This window comes from Diabrotica virgifera, chromosome 10 (genome assembly GCF_917563875.1).
Source record: "Diabrotica virgifera virgifera chromosome 10, PGI_DIABVI_V3a".
NCBI lineage: Eukaryota > Metazoa > Arthropoda > Insecta > Coleoptera > Chrysomelidae > Diabrotica > Diabrotica virgifera.
Genome location: NC_065452.1, coordinates 65,635,728 through 65,656,732, shown reverse-complemented (window position 1 = coordinate 65,656,732; position 21,005 = coordinate 65,635,728). Strand labels below are relative to the sequence as shown.

The window sequence follows — 21,005 nt, the reverse complement described above, 5'->3', positions numbered from 1 at the left end:
TTTTTAATGTTCTGTTAACCGTCTTTTCGATTATCCGTCATACCCTTGGTCCGGTGCCCTGACGGATAATCGAGGTTCTACTGTACTATACTTTTACATGTTTCAATTATAAATAAAAATAATTTTTAGTTTCCAAGATATAATTTTTTTAAAAAGTCACTTTTTTTACCTGCAAGACAACAACTTGTTGATTTCAAATTGTAACAGTTGTTTTGCAAAGTATGCTGCCCTCTTGTATTTTCTGTGTTATCTTCATCATACAATTACTTCATCTAAAAATTTTCTGCGAAAAAAAAATAAAACAAAAGTTTAACCACAGAATCAAGTTACACAAATTTTCAAACACCTCACCTGATACAGCGTCTCAAGTACGATTGCGCGAATTGGTAAATATAACTCCGCACGACCACGCAACTCGAAACACAAGTACGCAAACACGGTTGCGTGAAGCGTGGCTCGCAATCGTGAAATTTACGAGACTTGCTCGACCTGTAGATTCTTGTGCCCCAGGAATGCCAAGTTTAGGATTTAGGTTAGACTAAAAAAAGTGTACCGTGTACCTATTTGGTTATTTTATTTTATTTGAAAATGCTATAAACAATATTAATAAATAGTGTTAATAATTGCACAACAATGGACGAGGAAGGTAATATTTTAATATTCATATTTTGTTATACAAACAAAATGTAGGTATTAGTGGAGCTTAAAGAAATACATTCCATTTGTACCGATTCTGCAAAAGATTAAATGGATAGAGAGGGTTATTCCAAAAAGGAACCAACCACTTATTTAGTAATTTGTGGAAAGTTAGGTCAAAAGTTTAGTTTAAATAATAAATCGGTGCTCAAACTGTACGAAAATCCTTATATTCCATAGCATTATATGTTATTTTATTGTTCTATCTTGTCAGTTTGAAGAGAATAAGATTGTGAAAAGGGTGGATTATTAATAATTTTGGCGCTTGGTTCTCTTTCAAAATTAGTGGTACCTAAATAAAACATGGATCCTTTTACATGGGTTACTGAACCAAAACAATAAGACCCTGGGATATTATAAAATGATATAGGGGCTAAACATGGTCCTCAAAATCAATATCTTTGCTGAATCTGTCCACATCATCTCGTTATTAACTGTAAATTTTCATAGAAGCTTCCCATGTCTGAATGCATAAGTGGTAACTTTTAATATCATCTAGTTTATTATCTGAGATAACTTTGCCTGTTGGATAGATTATGTTAAGCTTTAAAGCAAAAGATGGTTCCGATTCCTGTCTTCCCCTTAGTCTCTTTTGATATCCATCTCTACATAATCTTCATTTTCCTCATGGGTGTACTTCAAGAATATTGAAAACAAATTAATAGTGCTTGCTGCTTTTTATTTCTCTAGCTTTCAGCATTGATTATAAACTATCCATAGATAGCTCACCTCGTGGTAACTGAAAGACGTATCAACAACTAGATAGCGCTACTCGAAAACCGTATCGAGATTTCTCATTCTCTCTCTGACTTGCAAGGAGGTAGGAGTAGTGTCAGGGCCGAACTTACCCTATAGGTGTATTATCTGTGACAAGTGTTGTGACAAGTTATAGCAGAATTTTATAAAAAAAAAGACACACTTTAGATAAAATGGCCTCTGTAACGCATAAGTGTGTTTACACGGGATGTTTTGAAAGAAACGATGGAACAAATAATAATATATCTTTCTTGATAAATTGTATTCTTGATAAAAACTTGCATTTCCTAAAACTCAAAATGAAAGAATCAGATGTCAAATATGAATCGTATACCAAGTTTGTTAAAAAATATTAATTCTTCTCAAGAGTAATATACAGTGGAACCTCGATTATCCGTCAGGGCACCGGACCAAGGGTATGACGGATAATCGAAAAGACTGTTAACAGAACATTTAAAAAAAAATAAAAAATCATAGTAGGTACATGTAACTCTAAAATTGTATTTGTATGTTTTATTTGACAATATAAGAGGGATTTATGTTAGTACAGTCGAATTAATTTGATTTAAAATATTCCGAAATCTTTGTTTGTTTTATTGTTACTTCACATTTTGCAACGGCTGAATTTCTTAATCGACGTAAAATCATCAAATCTAATAATTATTGTGCAGTGCGTTTTTATTTTCGGCTTGCGATTCTAAAAATAGGACTCTAAAAGCACGGTATCATTCTTTATCATTACCTATTTAAATTGAAATTTAATCCGGAGCCCTGAATAAGAACAAAAATTATTTACACAAAAATGCGGTGGTGGCATAACTGTACGTGTACATTTTAACGAATTTCGTTTGGCTTATCGCAATGCTCAAACAAAATGAATTGATGACTAAATTTTTAATTATGTAGTCAATATAATTTATGTATGGACCCTGACGGTTAACAGAGGTGACGGTTAATAGAGAGACGGGTAATCGAGGTTCCACTGTACCTTCATTTTTAAAGCAGTTTCATATAAATATGAACGTGGTTTTAATTGTTCTCAACTTTTAATAATAAAATGTTTCGATATTGTCAACAATGAAAATACTTCTTGAGAAAAAGAAATAATAAATATCTTTTTTTCCTAAAATTTTAATTTTACAATCTTTTTGAAAAGATTTAACATTCAGATATACTTATTTACTTTGTTTTGAAATATGATCTATTAGTGATTTTTTAAACTTTCTAATCATGTCTGTTTAATTCAGCTTTTTACCAATCGTTCCTAGGCAGATGGCCCTCAACTAATTATATGTTGGAAATTCCCTGTCATTTTATCAAGATATGTACAGTAGAACCCCGATTATCCGTGCTCCTCGGGACCGGACGTTGGCACGGATAATTGTAATGCACGGATAATGCAAACATTTATTTCTCATATATTATACATATGTACGTATACATTCTTAATAAAACAGTTGGCATGTAAACATGTGTTTCAAGTAAGGCGTTTTTGTTTAAGTATTTTTGGTGTTTAATTTGAAAAGTTCAGTGTTAAATTTGTACCAGTCTATTGAGAAAAGTGCGCTGAATACGCTCATATAATTATGAAGACAAAATATCTTTTCAAGCTGGAAAAATTTCAAAGGAAAGTATAAAATAAAATCTACTAATATCTAAAATAATTAAGTGGATATACTTTTTATAGAAACTGGTTCCAGTTTTTTGCTTCATTCAAATTATTCACAAATTACAGTTTATCAGTAACATTAATTAGGGACCAGTGGCGTACATCTTCATAATGCCAAATATTTCAAAGTGCTCTATTCTCGGCTCTATTTGTTCTGTGGATAACCCAAAGGATGCAATTTGTTGTGATTCCTGTAAAAGCTGCATATGTAGAAAGTGCAGTGATTTGACGGAAACGGAGTGGAGATGCATACTTTTAAAGAGGCGTACCTTGTCTTATTTGTGTAAAAATTGCGAACAGGGGGTGCTGCTGATTCCAACATTGTTGAAGCAGATTCAGGAGCTTCAAAATGAAATTGTTGAACTAAAGAAATTAGTTTCTGGTGGAAACAATGCCAATGGTAATAATCTGATGAATGAATCAATTTATGCAGAAGTTCAGGAAAGAAGTGTCAGATCTAAAAATATACTAATTTTTAATGTTGATGAATCGAAGTCAAGTGAATATTCACAACATATTAATTATGATAAGGATAGATGTAATGAAAGCTTTCAAAATCTTGATGTCCAACCTGGGGAGTTTAGAGTTATCAGATTGGGTAAAATTACAAATAAGCAAAGACCATTAAAGGTATGTTTTACAGATAATACAGTGGCATTATCTTTCTTGAAACTTAAAAGAAAATTAATTTCATTCAACAAGGACATCAAAATCAATGCAGACCTTACCATTATTCAACGAGATTATATAAAGACCCTTTATAAGGAGCTGGAGGAGCGCAAAAATGCAGGTGAATCTGATTTGATAGTTAGATATAAGAATGGTGTTCCCATTATTAGCAAAAGGGCAGTTTTTGAATCAAAAAACTAAAAAAGAAGTTGATGGTTTATTGTCAAAATATTGGTGGTATGAAATCCAAACTGACTGACTTTAAACTCGCTGTTAGTGTTAGTTCATATGATGTTATATGTCTTATTGAAACATGGTTAAATGATGAAATCTCGTCTAATGAAATTGACCTTCCCGAGTTTAATATTTATAGGAAGGATCGCGATCTACAAGTCAACAATAAGTCTACTGGTGGAGGAGTCCTAATTGCAGTTCGTAAATATTTGAATTCCTATAGTATACCTACTGTATCTGCTCATTTGGAAGAACTATTTGTTTGTATCAAATATTTATTTATTTATTTATTTATACGGGCAAGCCCAATTCGGTAATACATTAATAAGATATTGATAATTACAGTGTTGAATATATAAGAATAAAATGAGAGAGTACAAAACATTTAAAAAGACATGACAAAGTAAAATAATTACAAAACATTAATTACTAACAAATAACAAGGTTATGACATTGCTAAATATTTAATTTGGTTAAATGGTTCTTAAAAACATCAACAGAGTTACCACAAAGTAAAAGGTCACCTAGGGAGTTAGTAAGTCTTAGTGTTCTAGGAACAAAAGTAAAATATGAGTAATTATATCTATGAAAAGAAATATAAAAGGTTTGAATTTGTCTTGTTGATCGTGGTGGAACAAACAACAATATTTTAGCAAGGAGTTCAGGGCAGTAATATATGCCATTGATAATATTAAACAATACTGTAAGATCTTTACGCTTCCTACGGACATCCAGAGAAGAGATATTCAAAAATCGTTCCATATCTGTATAATTATAATTGATGTGTTTTTTGAACCCAATATATCTAAGAAAATTATGTTGAACACTATCAAGTTTGTTCTTGAGGTGTAAATAATGTGGGGACCAAACTGGAGAACAGTAGTCAAGGTGCGTCCTGACTAAAGAACAATAGAGCATTTTAATAGTGAACACGTTCGTGAAATCACGAGTTGTCCTTTTAACAAAGCCAAGCATTTTCATGGATCTTTGAGTAATATTGTTGATGTGATGGTTAAAGCTCAGAGAGGAATCAAGAACAACACCTAAATCTTTAATTGAGTCTACCGTATCCAATAATTGATCATTTATGGTATAATTAAATACTGATAAATGATGATTTCAACAAAACCGGATAATGTGACACTTGTTGACATTCAAATCCATCCCATTATCAAGACACCAGTTGGCTAAATTATCTAAATCTGATTGCAATGATATTGCATCATCTTGATTATTAATGATTTGATAACATTTAAGATCATCAGCGAATAAGAGAGCAGAAGTGTTAGAGAAGCAGGTGACGATGTCGTTAATATACAGGTTAAACAAAAGTGGACCCAAATGAGAGCCCTGAGGTACACCAGAGGTTACTAGAAAAGTGTTGGAGTAATGATGGTTAACCCTAACCTGCTGTGTTCTATTTGTTAGGTAACTGCCCAACCACTTCAACACAGAACCTTCTATGCCATATAATTTGAGCTTATGTAACAAAAGATCATGGTTCACCCTATCAAAAGCCTTGGAGAAGTCAGTATACACTGAATCAATCTGCAACCCCCTCTCCAAAGCTTCAGACAAGGTATCAACATAAAGCAACAAACTAAGTTCTGCTGATTTACCACAAGAAAATCCGAACTGTTGAGAATTTAGTATCCAAGAGCAGTCATAATTAAGGTAATCAGTAACAATACTCTCAAATACCTTGGGAATTGTGCCGAGAATAGAAATAGGACGATAATTCGTTATGTCAGCTTTATTACCTGCTTTGTACCTGCTTTATTACCTGATTAATATGGTGACCTTCAGCACATTTTTGGTACAATTTACATTCCCCCTAAGTCAGCTAGAGGACTATATGAAGAACATGTGGATAGTGTGCTAGAGGTATGTGAATCTCACTTAGGCTCAGAAGTAACTATTTTTGGTGACTTTAGCATGCCGGACACCACTTGGATGCTGAAAGATGACATTCTTGAACTGATTTGTCCAGATTTATCCAATGGCAAATTTTTATCTGACTCTTTTGGTGCATGTGGTCTTAATCAACGGAATCATATTCCTAATAAACGTGGGGTCTTTCTAGACTTACTTTATACACATAATTTGAGTAGTGAGATTACTGAAGCAACGGATATACTATTTACCAGTAGTTTTCATCATGTACCTTATTGTGTAACAGTTCCTGATAGCTCTAGTTCATCACTACCAATTGAGACTTTCTACTATGATTTTAGGAATATTGATTTTATACGTATAAATAATTATCTTGCTCATATGAATTGGTCATATATGTATAATATCAAGGATATTAATTTGGCTATTCAATTTTTCTACAGCATTATCTATGAGGCTATTCATTTATTTGTACCACTGAAACTTTATAAAACATCAACTTTTCCAGTATGGTTTACAAGAGAATTAAAAAATTTGGTTTTTAAGAAAAAAATACAGCACAAACAATACAAACAAACACTTAATCCTTTTGACTATCATAAATTTTGTGAACTACGCTTACAATGTAAAGCTCTGAGTGAGATTTGTTATAGAAACTATTTGATTAAAACTGAAACAAATATTCAGAACGATCCTAGTTGTTTCTGGAAATATGTAAATAATTTACGTAAATCTAATGGTTATCCCAATACAATGTTTTTAAATGATGAACGTAGTTCTGATGGTCAAACTGTTAACCTTTTTGCTGAAAACTTTAACACAGTATATTCAGATCAAAAATAACATTACCAACTACTACCTCTATTGATGTAATTGACTTGAACAGGGTAACTCGTAAGTATTATTGAAGTGTTCGAAGGTATTAACCAATTAAAAAACAAGTCTTCATTTGGCCCAGATGGTGTCCCCGCTCTTTTAATTAAATGTTGCAAATTTACTTTAGCCTATCCCATTTTATATTTGTTTAACTTGTCTTTGGAAACAGAAAAATTTCCTGATTTTTGGAAGGATAGTTTTATTACACCAATTTCTAAATCAGGTGATTGGGAAAATGTTAAAAACTACAGGGGTATATGCATACAATCAACATTACCTAAATTGTTGGATAAATTAGTGACTCGTCACTTAAATTGGGCATGTAAAAATGTAATTATACCACAACAGCATGGTTTTCAATCAAGTAAATCTACTGTTACAAATTTACTTTGTTATCACAGTTTTATATTAGAGGCTATTGAAAAGAGATTACAAGTTGATTGTATTTACACAGACTTCTCTAAAGCCTTCGATAGAGTCAATCATGACCTACTCGTATATAAGTTGAAGAATCTTGGTTTAGGGAATGGCATTGTGACCTGGTTCAGTAGCTTTCTTTATGGTCGTCAACAACGTGTTAAAATTGGCAGTTATATATCTAATGAAATTCAGGTTCATTCAGGAGTACCACAAGGCTCACATTGTGGACCATTATTATTTAACCTCTTTATCAATGCTCTATCATCTGTAATTGAAAATGTTAACTTTCTACTCTTTGCTGATGACTTAAAATTATTTCACATTGTAGAGAACTTATTGGATAGTAAAATTCACAAAATGACTTGGATAAAGTATATGAATGGTCTATTTCCAATAATTTATTATTAAATATCGACAAATGTCATATTATTAGTTTCTCAAAAACTAACACTACAGATCTGTATGAATATAATATTGGTATAAATGTGTTGTCTAGAGTTGATGAGATGAGAGATCTAGGAGTAATTTTTGATAAACAATTAAATTTTAAATCTCACCTGCGTGTTCTATCATCTAATGCTAACAGATCTCTAGGTTTTGTAAAAAGGAATACAAAAGTTTTTTCTGTATCCGTTCTTCGAGTTTTATATTGTTCAATAGTTCGATCATCCCCCTAGAGTATGCTTCCATTATTTGGTCTCCTTATTATGAGGTTGACAAAGTCTTAATTGAAATATTCAAGTACGTTTTGCTCGATACGCTAGATTTAAATTGCAGATTCTCAATAATTTTAACAACAATGATGTTCTTCAGCATTTGAATTTGTCACTTCTTGTAAATAAACGAATAAAACTAGAAATGCTTTTTATCTATAAACTAATTAACGGCTTTGTTAACTGTCCTGAATTACTATCTGAAATCCGAATTAATACAACCAGTTACAACTTACGAAATCCTTTTTTATTCTATATTGAGTATCACCGTACTAATTATGGTAGAAATGATCCGATAACTAGAGTCTTAGGCACTTTAACACATATACTGTTGATCCATTTTTTAATTCAATTTATTCTTTTAGGCAATTGTTAAATTGTGTTGATCATGTTTAGTTTGTTTATGGTGTTACATCATATTTTTAATATGTTTTATATTGTATTTTATTGTATATGTTAGAATTTAACTATGTCAACTATTTTATAATTTATTGTATTACTTTTTTTGAATAATGGTGAAACCGTTAATAAATAAATAAATATACATGCATATGTACCTACCATAAAAAGATAACAGAAAAAATAAATCTTTCATTATGAGTCTCGTTCTCGGCGTATAGGGTATAAGTCGAATGATTTACGGTGACGCTACTTTTATAAAACCTCAAAAAGTAATCGTAGCACGGATAATCGGGGTTCTACTGTACTTACATTATTCATTTTTATCGTTGGGAATTTGTGGTATTTTGTCAAAAAAAATAATAATCGATTGTATTTGGTACTCACCACTACTTGCTTTTAAAACTTCGATGACGTAATTCCAGAAAGTTCTTAGAAAATTTTTAAATGTAAAAAGTATGCGATCGAACAGTGCATCATATTGATTTTAGTTCACTCTATACAATTTCTTATTTTGTACAGAATATAATTGACTATATTATTGATTATTGACTATTATATTGATTCTATATTGCCATTTTTAGATAAATTGTAAATTTTTTGTAGTACAATGTTACTATCAGAACAAAATTTATATCCTCTTCTTCTTGTCGAAGTTCCTTCTCCAATCGAAGGTTGGCCATCATCACAGCTATTCGTACCTTATTGGCGGCTGCTCTGAAAAGATCTACTTAGCTGCAACTATACCACTCTCTTAAGTTTCTCAGCCAGGAAATTCTTCTTCTACGTATGGATCTTTTACCTTGCATTATGAGCCTTAATATCTCATATTTCGCACCTCTGGTAATGTGGCCTAAATAGTCCAGCTTTCTTATTTTGATGTTATTTATCACCTCGTTCTTCCACCTGTATTTGGGATGTTAATTAGGGGGCGATTTTCACGATTTTTTAACAAAAAAAATAGGGACCAAATTTATTTTGATCATAACTTGCTTACTTTTGATGCTAGAAACTCAACAAAAATAATAAAAATAAACCTTTTTTAAACACTTTAAAAAAAGTTGTAATGAGTTTTCCCCGAAAAGTGCTTCATTTTTTTATTATTTCACATTGAAATATTCAACATGGAATTTGACGAAAGAACCTATTTTTCAATAACTCGAAAAGTATTGACTTAGTGAAAAAACTCTGTAGAACAAAAGTTGCTTAGAATTAGTGATGTTAGGCACTTCTGAACTTATCTTGAACATATATTTCTTCACTCCCGAGAAGGGGTGATACTGAACCATAGAGCAAAAGCACACATCGGTACAACATTTTTTTTTCTTGTGACATCTTAGCTAGGTGCAGGCAAATTTCATGTCAATCCAAGCGATTCTTTAAAATTAGGAGGTTTTGCAATGTTTTACCGTGAGTGAATGGACTAAATCTGGAAATAAATTCTGTATATTAGCTTGAAATATTTTAGTTTGCATCAATTCTGGAAATTAATTTGTTTGAAAAGTTACAAAAAAGTAATTTACATGACATGTAATTTATCACTGCTAATTTAATTATGTATTTTATATTTTGTTATTGTTTTGTAGTGTATTGATGAATAATTCATTTTTAGAAAACCTCTACTGTTTTCATTAATCAATTTTTAGCGTTTTTTCTGAAGTAAAATCGGAATTCCATAAGATAGCACGTTAATTCCATAGAGATTACAAGCACGTTAAAATTATTTGTGAAAATGCTGAATGCCACCCTTATATTGTCGTCTATTGCACTAGACAATGGCCGGAGCAAGCAACTCAAATTTATTTTTCAATCTTGGCAAAGATTTCAATTAATGTCGCCACTATACAGTCAGGTAGTACTTAGGCTTGAGGGGCAAAGAGGTGTAAGTGGGCGGAGTTTAACACTGAATTCGTTTTTACCTTAGAGTGAAGTATCTATGGGTAGTTTATAATCAATGCTTTCAGCCAATTAACTCTTTGGTACTTCAAAAACCGTTTTTCTCCATTTGGTTTACTTTAGATTTTTTGGAGCTGTTTATAATAACGTGTTTAAATTCGTTTAAAGTATTCATTTGGCAGGATACTATGGCTAGGAATAAGATATTTAAAATGGATTTCTTTTAATGACTTGTGAGATTCTAGAATGGCTTTAACCATTAGAACAATTTTAATATTCCTGTTTTGTCCACCACATGAGTCGGACCATATTATTAATTGTTCCACTTCTGAAGCCATATAAATATCAGTAAACTTTTTAAGACAGGGCCCAACTTCTTGCCCCCTTCTTCCCGCAACTCACACTTTCGATAAGAAAAAGTAAGGTGTTTTTGTAGATCCTGTATATATTGCTTCATTATGTACTGTTATATTTCTATTTGATATGAAAATTAAATTTTGATAATTATAAACAAAATTCAATTTAATATAAAATATTTTCAATTTTCTCAACCACGGGCATATAAATTTAAAACAACCTGTATACAACAAATTGTTATATGTAATTTTAAGAAGTGATTAGAATAAGCGTACGAAACTCGGAACAATGTGCTTAGATAAACAAAGTGAATGACGCGTACCATTATCGTTCTTCTCGGAAGGTCGATCATTAGCCTATGCTAAATAAAACTCAGTGAAATAGATGATAGTTCATTATCGTTTTTCGCGGAAGGTTTCGATCATTAGCCTATGCTAAATAAGACTCATTTGAAAGAGAGAATAGGTCATTAAAATTTGTAAATAGTTAGAAAGTATTTTAGAATGGGAATTAAATATTTTCTTTTGAAATCCATTAAGCATATTTAGAAAGATTAAAAATTGGTTTTGAGGAATATTACGAATGAGAGTTGGTGGTGGAAGATTGATTTGTGAATCTGGAAGGGATATTTAGAAAGTAGGGGAATGGATGACAAAGTGAGGGCAGAATGTTTGGAGCTGTCGAGAAGTGAAGTCGAGTAGTAGACGGTAGTGTTCGAGGAGTGAGAAAGCCGGTGTAGTTCCGTGAGTGTGGAGTATCTATCGTGGAACGAGAAGTAGGCCAGGTCGAGAGTAAAAGAACCTCCTTGAGCCCAGAGTGTCCCGGTAGCTGATAGCAGTTTCGAAAAAGGTAGAACACAGCATCACGACAAAAGCAGGAACGAGAGCTATTCGAGCTAGTTTTTCAAAGGAGAACATCACTGGAAGCCAGGACGAGGTTTGATCGCAGCCAAGGATAGCAGGAAAGGGTCTTGTGTGAGGACATTTTCAGTTCACCAGGAAAAGGTCAGTCTCATTTGTTTGGACATGAATGTATGGGTTTTCGTATTAAATTCCACATAAAAAATTGAATAACATAATAATATCAGAAAAGCTTCATCAAACTTAAATAGAGTTGTTCCTAATAACTCCTAATAGTTAAATGTTAATAAAAACTTTCAATTGAAAACCAAAAGGAAATAAGATTCCCATTTGTAAATGTTATGTTTAAGAATAATAAGAAATAGCAAATATTAAGCATTGATTGCCTTTTAAATAAAATAAAAAATATTTTGATTATAATTGTAACCCATATGTGTATTTTTTTTTACTCTTTTCTTTTCTATCCCGATTAGGAACCATTAAGAAATATTTAGAAGCCACGGAAGTAAGTAATTAATTTATAATTCGCCCTGAGATTGAAAACATATTGATATGTGATCTGGTTAATTAATTAGATTAGTATTAATACATTGATTAAATTAAGTAACATATAAGAATATTATCTCATATCAATAATCAAGATCACATCAACTGTCGTCCAACGTGGAAAGCATTGTAAAGTATTTCTAGTGGCAAATTTGAAGGATAGAAAGAGTAAAGCCGGTATTTGAAAATTTATATGCCTGTGGTAAAAAGTGAGATACTTACATTTGATAACATAAAATTTTAGATCTCTTTAGGTACAAATTTTACATAACTGATTTAATATTTTATTTTTACGATATTTACATTTGATATATTTATTGACAATTTATAATATTTGGGTAAAAAAAAAAGTCGTCTTGGTAACATACTAGTAAAATTTCATATTTGGCGGGGATAATACTTCTTGAAAACAAATGTCTGTGACAAGAAGCCAAAGCAAGGACAACAAAAAACAAAAAGAACATTCAGACCAAGAAGATATTTTAGACACGACAATCATGGCATCAGAACAGCAAGAATTATCAGGAATAGATAAACTATTACAACTGATGCAACTCCAGTCACAAAAACTGGATGACAATCAACGAAAAGTGGATCGAAAAATGGATGAAACACAACAAAAATTGGATCAGAAAATGGATAAAGTGGAGAAAAAAATGGATGACAATCAACAGGAAACAAAACAAGCGATAGAAGAGAACAATAAGAAAATAGAGGAACGCATAGAAAAGTATGAAATGAAAAGTAAAGATCACATGCAAAAACAAGAAATGAGAATGAAGGACCACATGAAAGAACAAGAAATGAAAATTCAAAATAAAATGAAGGAGTTAACGAATTGCCAGAAAAAAGAAATGGAAAGTTTGGAAAACAAGTTGCAAAACGCTATTCAAGCAGACATAGAAGAAGTGGAAAGAAAGATTGCGGAAATCAATACGCAACAAAATGTCGGAGAAAGAAGAGAAATGGTTATACATAGCACAGATGACGTGAAGATAAGGTTTGGCGGGGATGTAAGAAGATTACACCCAGTGCCGTTCATTAATAGCCTGAAAAAGAAAATACAACACATCGGAAATTTCGATACAGCAAAAGAAACTATCAGAAACCATCTCAAATATGAAGCAAGCCTATGGTTCGATAGTAAAGAAGAAGAATTCGGCAATTGGCAACAATTTGAACAAAAATTTTTGAATTATTTCTGGGGAAAGGTCCAACAATTGGAAATTAACAAGGAATTGCAAAATGGGAAATACAATGATAGGATGGGTGTATCAGAAAGGACATATGCTTTGCAAATTTACAATAATGCAAAACATTTACAATATAATTACTCATCGGAACAATTAGTCGAACTGATTGCAAGACATTTCGAGGAAACGCTGGAAGACCATATCACATTGCAAAATTACAAAGACATAGATAGTTTATGCCAATTCCTACAAATAAGAGAATCACGTCTAAGAGAAAGAAAATCAAGAAGGTCGCGAGAAGATTACAGGCCCCGAGAAACACAAGATTACAGAGATAGAAATCAAAATAGGAGGGACTATACAAGACGAGATTTTAATCCCAGAAGGGAAAACGAAAATAGAGACAACGGAAGAGGAAATTATGAACAAAGAAATAGGCAATGGAATGAGGACAGAAATCGAGAATACCAGAATAGAAACACCACACGCTCAAATCAAGAAAACAGAAATAATGGTAGACAAAATGAACAGGGATATCGAGAAAACCAAAAAAGATCCTACTGGACAATGCAACGTATTTCCGAAATGATCGTTTCAAGGGACAACTTCGAGAACGAGGAATAGAGACAAATTTTGTCAGCATCAGGCATCCACAGAGTAATCCTTCGGAACGATTCATACAGGAAGTGACGAAATTTCTTCGCATTGCAACAGATGGTCAACATCGCCACTGGGACAGGAAAATGGCGGAAATAGAAAGGTATCTAAATACAATTCCGAGCACAGTAACAAAAGAGACCCCAGAATACATCATGAAGGGTGTATTGCCGATAAGGCCATGGGAAGACCAAGAGCCAAAAGAATATCAACAGGTGATTGAAACCGTACAGAGAAGATTACGGCGAAGCAACGAAAAATATATCCAAAGACAGGAACAAAATAGAAAAAGAAGACCAGTGACTTTCCAAAAGGGTGAAAAAGTACTCGTGAGGGCATTACGAGTATCAAATCTTCCTGGGGGCATTTGCGCAAAGTTGATGCCTGTTTTCGAAGGCCCGTACATCGTGAATAATGAAAATGGGATAAATAGTTATGAGTTGAGGCACAGGAACTCGGAAAAGATCCGGGGAATTTATAATATTCACGATGTATACAAATATCACGAATAAAAGACAGAATTACATGAAGTAGATAGTAAGTTAGGATATAAGACGTAGATTAAAGTAAGGAAATATACAGGGGGTTGGTTTTGCCTCGAGAAAATTTATTTAAAAATGCAGATAAATTTTATCGAATACAAGGCGGGGATTTGTTATATTTCTATTTGATATGAAAATTAAATTTTGATAATTATAAACAAAATTCAATTTAATATAAAATATTTTCAATTTTCTCAACCACGGGCATATAAATTTAAAACAACCTGTATACAACAAATTGTTATATGTAATTTTAAGAAGTGATTAGAATAAGCGTACGAAACTCGGAACAATGTGCTTAGATAAACAAAGTGAATGACGCGTACCATTATCGTTCTTCTCGGAAGGTCGATCATTAGCCTATGCTAAATAAAACTCAGTGAAATAGATGATAGTTCATTATCGTTTTTCGCGGAAGGTTTCGATCATTAGCCTATGCTAAATAAGACTCATTTGAAAGAGAGAATAGGTCATTAAAATTTGTAAATAGTTAGAAAGTATTTTAGAATGGGAATTAAATATTTTCTTTTGAAATCCATTAGGCATATTTAGAAAGATTAAAAATTGGTTTTGAGGAATATTACGAATGAGAGTTGGTGGTGGAAGATTGATTTGTGAATCTGGAAGGGATATTTAGAAAGTAGGGGAATGGATGACAAAGTGAGGGCAGAATGTTTGGAGCTGTCGAGAAGTGAAGTCGAGTAGTAGACGGTAGTGTTCGAGGAGTGAGAAAGCCGGTGTAGTTCCGTGAGTGTGGAGTATCTATCGTGGAACGAGAAGTAGGCCAGGTCGAGAGTAAAAGAACCTCCTTGAGCCCAGAGTGTCCCGGTAGCTGATAGCAGTTTCGAAAAAGGTAGAACACAGCATCACGACAAAAGCAGGAACGAGAGCTATTCGAGCTAGTTTTTCAAAGGAGAACATCACTGGAAGCCAGGACGAGGTTTGATCGCAGCCAAGGATAGCAGGAAAGGGTCTTGTGTGAGGACATTTTCAGTTCACCAGGAAAAGGTCAGTCTCATTTGTTTGGACATGAATGTATGGGTTTTCGTATTAAATTCCACATAAAAAATTGAATAACATAATCAATAATATCAGAAAAGCTTCATCAAACTTAAATAGAGTTGTTCCTAATAACTCCTAATAGTTAAATGTTAATAAAAACTTTCAATTGAAAACCAAAAGGAAATAAGATTCCCATTTGTAAATGTTATGTTTAAGAATAATAAGAAATAGCAAATATTAAGCATTGATTGCCTTTTAAATAAAATAAAAAATATTTTGATTATAATTGTAACCCATATGTGTATTTTTTTTTACTCTTTTCTTTTCTATCCCGATTAGGAACCATTAAGAAATATTTAGAAGCCACGGAAGTAAGTAATTAATTTATAATTCGCCCTGAGATTGAAAACATATTGATATGTGATCTGGTTAATTAATTAGATTAGTATTAATACATTGATTAAATTAAGTAACATATAAGAACATTATCTCATATCAATAATCAAGATCACATCAATACAGATAATTGTCTTTTGTAATAGACTACATTGGTGGGTATTTTGGGCAAACTTAAAACCTTCTCCATATCGTAAGTAATTACTTCCAATTGTCGTTCTTTATTTGTATTTTCAATATCCATTTTCATCACTTGTCTTGTTGTTTTTGCTATATTTATTGTAAATGCTTCTGATGTAACTCATTGTTTCTTTGCATCTTTCATTTTACTGGTTAGCTTGTCACATGTGTTGCATGTGTCTTTAATTGGGGGGTCTCCTTCTTAAATTGAAATTTTGATAAAATACTTTTTTGTAAGTTGAAAACGATACTTTTGGATTCAAGTCATCTAAATAATAAATATAAGCAGTACATTTTAGTGTTAAATCTGGTGCTAAATACTTGAATTCGAATTCGTTTCACAAATAATGAGAAATGTAAGTCGGGAGTTGAGCAATGTGTGCCATTCATCATCCAGCCTCAAAAGTCCACTGCTGAACATAGGCCTCCTCCCCTCGTTTCCAACCCCATCTATCCTGCGCCGCCCTCATCCAGTTTTTATTTACCTTTCTCAAGTCGTCAGTCCATCTTGTAGGCGGTCGACCGACGCTTCTCTTGTCTTCTCTTGGCCTCCATTCCAATAACCTCTTCGTCCATCGCCCATCTGTCATTCTGGCTACGTGTCCTGCCCATCTGCACTTCAACCTGGCTATCCTCTCGATGACGTCAGTCACCTTTGTTCTTCTCCTGATTTCTTCGTTTCTGATTTTGTCTCGCAGAGTTATTCCTAACATTGACCGCTCCATTCTTCTCTGCGTGACTCTTAGTTTGGTAGCCGAGGCTTTAGTTAAGGTAAGTGTTTCTGATCCGTACGTCAAGACTGGGAGGACGCACTGATCGAATACCTTTCTCTTTAGACATGTGGGTAACTCACTTTTAAAAGTTTCTCTCAGTTTTCCAAATGCTGCCCACCCAAAACCGATTCTTCTCTTCAGCTCATGAGTCTGGTTATCCCTGCCAATCGTAATTTCATGTCCCAGGTATTTATATCTATCTACGAGTTCTATTTCCTTCCCACCAATACTGATGTTCTGGTTGGGTACCAAATTTGTCATTATTTTTGTTTTTGAGATGTTTATATTTAAACCTACATTTTCTGTAGCTACAACGAGTTCTTGTACCATCTCTCTTGCCATACCTAGATCCTCAGCTACTATGACTATATCATCGGCGAAACGTAAGTTGTTTAGGTATTCTCCATCTATTTTTATTCCCTTTGTCATCCAATCCAAACTCTTGAAAGCATGTTCTAAGACCGTATTAAAAAGTTTAGGTGACATTGGGTCTCCTTGTCTAACCCCCCGTTCTATTTTTATGCGATTACTGTTAGTATGTAATTTGACAGTGGTTGTTGCCTGTAAGTATATTTTGTGTAATAATTTTGTATACCTATAATCTAGCCTGCATTCTTTAAGCGCCTGTAATATTTTGCTTAGTTCAACTGTGTCAAAGGCTTTATGAAAATCGATAAAAACTAGAACTAGGGGTTTATTGTATTCCACTACTTTCTCTATCAGTGTTTTTATACTTTGTAGATGGTCATTTGTTCCGTAATTTTTTCGGAATCCTGCCTGTTCTCTTGGTTGATAAGTCTCTAACTTTCTTTCCATTCTCTTAACTATTATTCGCGTAAATAACTTATATAAATGGCTGAGGAGGCTAATCGGTCTGTAATTCTCTAAATTGGCTTTGTCTCCTGCTTTGTGTAATAGAATCATAGTAGCGTTGTTCCAGTCTGTTGGAATATTGGCGTTGTGAAGGCAGATATTGAAAAGTTGTTTAATGTTTTCAAGTAGTATATTTCCTCCAATTTTTAGTGCTTCTGATACTATTCCATCTTCACCTGGGGTTCGATTATTTTTCATTTTCTTCAGAGCCTCTTTGATTTCTAATTTTGTTATATCGGGCATTAAATCCGATCCTTGATTTAATACCCCAGTTTTTACTGTAATTGGAGGTTGCGCATTGTCATCTTTTTTTCTTGATTTGTATAACTCTGTGTAGAACTCTTCGACTATTGTTAATATTTCATCTCTGTTTGTAGTTTCTTTTCCATTGTGTGCCATGTGTGCCATTGGCTCGTATGAATAAAAATGAGAATGTAGTTTATACTCCACATTTTGGAGTACATACTACACATAGAGAGTATCTACTCGTATGTAGTGTGAGTAGAAACTCATCACATCAATATATTTTTATTCATATGAAATGGAGTATAAACTTATACTTTATGCTCATAATCATGAGAACATACTAGGAGTTTATACTCCGTTTTTATTCATACCACCCAATATTTTGCTTACAGTTTCTTGAGTTAAAGGCTTACTAACACAATCACCTGATTTTCCTCTTTTGTCTTTCATATTGCCTGTAATAATGTTCTTTAATGCTCTTTTTATCTATGCTATCAACTCTTTTAGTAGAGATCTGAATTTTCGGATGATTCTCTTGATCAGCAGCAGATATTTTTTCATTGCATCTTATTGACAATTGCACTGGAAGTCAATGAATGGTTGTTTAGGCTCAACATGATCATATATCGAATCCTTTAACACTCTAACCCATTTAGTTAATCTCTCAATAACAACCAGCCAATTTCCATCCGTATTTAAAATGGCAAAAGTTGAAAATTTAAAATGACCCTCATGATATTTCAAATTATAGACCAGTATCGGTCCTTAGCGTAATTTCCAAAGTAATAGAGAAGGTTGTATACAACAGAATGTTAAATTTTATAGAAGAATACAATTTATTAACTCCAAACCAACGCGGATTTAGACCAAAAAAGTCGACATTCACGGCTGCATGCAGTTTGTTTTAGCGTATTTATGATGAATTAGATAGTAGAAACCATGTGGCAGGAATATTTTTGATCTATCACGAGCTTTTGACTGCTTAGACATAACATTTATTCGCAATAAATTATATAACGTTGGTTTTAGAGGGATATTTCTAGAATGGGTAATAAATTTCTTAAGTGACAGGAAGAGTGTTGTTAAAATTAAAGAATCAAGCTCAGAACCATACACGACAAATAAAGGAGTACCACAGGGATCCGTGCTGGGACCATTATTATTCCTAATCTTTATTAACGACCTACCAGATCACATAAGGGCACTTATAATATCAATATTTGCTGATGATACCTCGTTAATAGTCTCTGTACATACACTCGAGGAATTAAAAATGACAATGAAGACTGTTGTTGGCTGCTTTATACGCTGGTGTAATACCAACAGATTAATATTAAACATTGACAAGACGGAAATAATTTATTTTCACTTATACAACTCATCTACCAATGACTATATCTTAACCATTCTCATCCATGATAGAAACAATATGTTATCTTCCACTCACTCTACAAAGTTTTTGGGTGTGTTCATTGATTGTAATCTCAAATGGTCAGAACAAGTGAATTCAGTGAACATGAAATTGAATAAAGCTTTTTATGCTATATCTAGAATTAAAAACACACTACCCATCTCGGCATTAATGAACATTTATTATAGCCTTGCTTACAGCCACATGTGCTATAATGTAATTTTGTGGAGGAACTCAGTAGATAGTAACAAAGTGTTCATTACCCAAAAAAAAATTATCCGTAAATTTTTTAATTTGGCGAAGGGAACCATTCTCGTTGGACCATTTATGAAGGGAACAATTCTCGTTGGAACTTTACCGTGCTGAGCAGATGGGACGTGAATTATAAATTGTAAAATTCCCTCATCTTCCTTAGTCTCAGCATCCGTATGGCTTGCAAATTGTAGAAGCCTCGGAGGTGTAACCAGAGAAGGTTCCCATTGTTTTCAGTCTGGTAGGATATAGAGTAACATTACGTTGTTTTATATGCCATTAGAGTCAAAACTTAGTCTTTTGCTAGCAGTTGCCGCTAGGGCATATATACCATTTCGTTCGTTGCAATCCGTGACTGCACGCCGGGGTTTGTTTTGGTTGGATCAGAGAGAGCAGCATATGTCTCCTGATGAGAGAGAGTGCTTGCTGCACTCTCTGATTGGACTAGAATATGATGCGGCTGTATTTTCGTTTTGCAACGAAATTGAAAATGGTTATTCATTTTTGATTTTTAATTTGGATTATCAACAATCGTCTAAACCAATTTTTATTAAACATCAAATTTTAACTTTCTACTGCCTATATATCTATAAATGTTTACTTTATGTAAAAGAGGAAATCAATAAATTTCCAGTAAATTCAGACAATCACTATTACAATACAAGAAGTGCTGAATCTTTACGAGTTCCTAAACACAGAACATCGAAATTTCAAAATTGCTTCAGATATATGGGACTGACCTTGTACAATTATTTGCCAAAAACTGTGAAAGAAATACCACTTTCCACTGAATTTAAAAAAAAATGTAAAGATTTACTCTTAAGAAAAGCATATACAGTAAAACTTCCGTTAACCGAAACCTTTTTAACCGAAACATCGTTTAACCGAAACGGCTGAGAGTTTCAATAATTTCGTCAATAAAAAGTAAATTTTTATCGCAATACGGAAAGAATTCAATATTAATTTGTCAACATCATCAACATTGCTTTTCTACAACTTAAGAACACAATTAGGTAAATATACAACACATTACGAAATCACCTCATAGTAGTTTTTAATACCAAATTGGACCAAGATTTTGTAATTTGACAAAAGAAGAATACAAAAACCAATATTATTTTTATCCGAAATTCTTGTTATCCGAAACGGCCTCCCCCCTTGTTATTTCGGTTAACGGAAGTTTTACTGTAATTCTATAAATGAATATCTTGAGGACAAACTGCAGTAGCTTCATATTTTACTTCAAAAAATGTTATTTTATATATTTTATGCTTTGTCAATTTTGTTACACTGTGAATATTGTATTATAGACATTAATGTTTTATACTAAATTATGTAGTGACATATCCTATACATTTTTTTAATGTCTTAAAGCAGGGGTCACCAATTGGATTCCCTGAGGGTCCGTTTCGAAAACCTACGACACTTCCGGGGTCCGGATTTAATGCTACCTGTGTCTGTTCTAATTAGATTTCTTTGCGAATTCTTGTTAAAAA

The 21,005-nt window shown here is 32.9% G+C and overlaps 1 protein-coding gene across 3 annotated transcripts in view; it reads left to right on the top strand.

Annotated features, from left to right (window-relative positions):
• The first annotated feature begins 420 nt into the window (after positions 1 to 420).
• Positions 421 to 21,005, top strand: part of LOC126878680 (ATP-dependent DNA helicase Q1-like) — a 74,922-nt gene continuing 54,337 nt past the window's right edge. Inside the window, exon 1 of one of the 3 annotated variants that reach the window (XM_050641534.1) lies at positions 421 to 646. In XM_050641534.1, the coding sequence (XP_050497491.1) occupies positions 634 to 646 (13 nt within the window). In that variant the 5' untranslated portion in view covers positions 421 to 633. The remainder of the gene's footprint in view (positions 647 to 21,005) is intronic. The other 2 variants (XM_050641533.1, XM_050641535.1) reach the window with 2 other exon arrangements.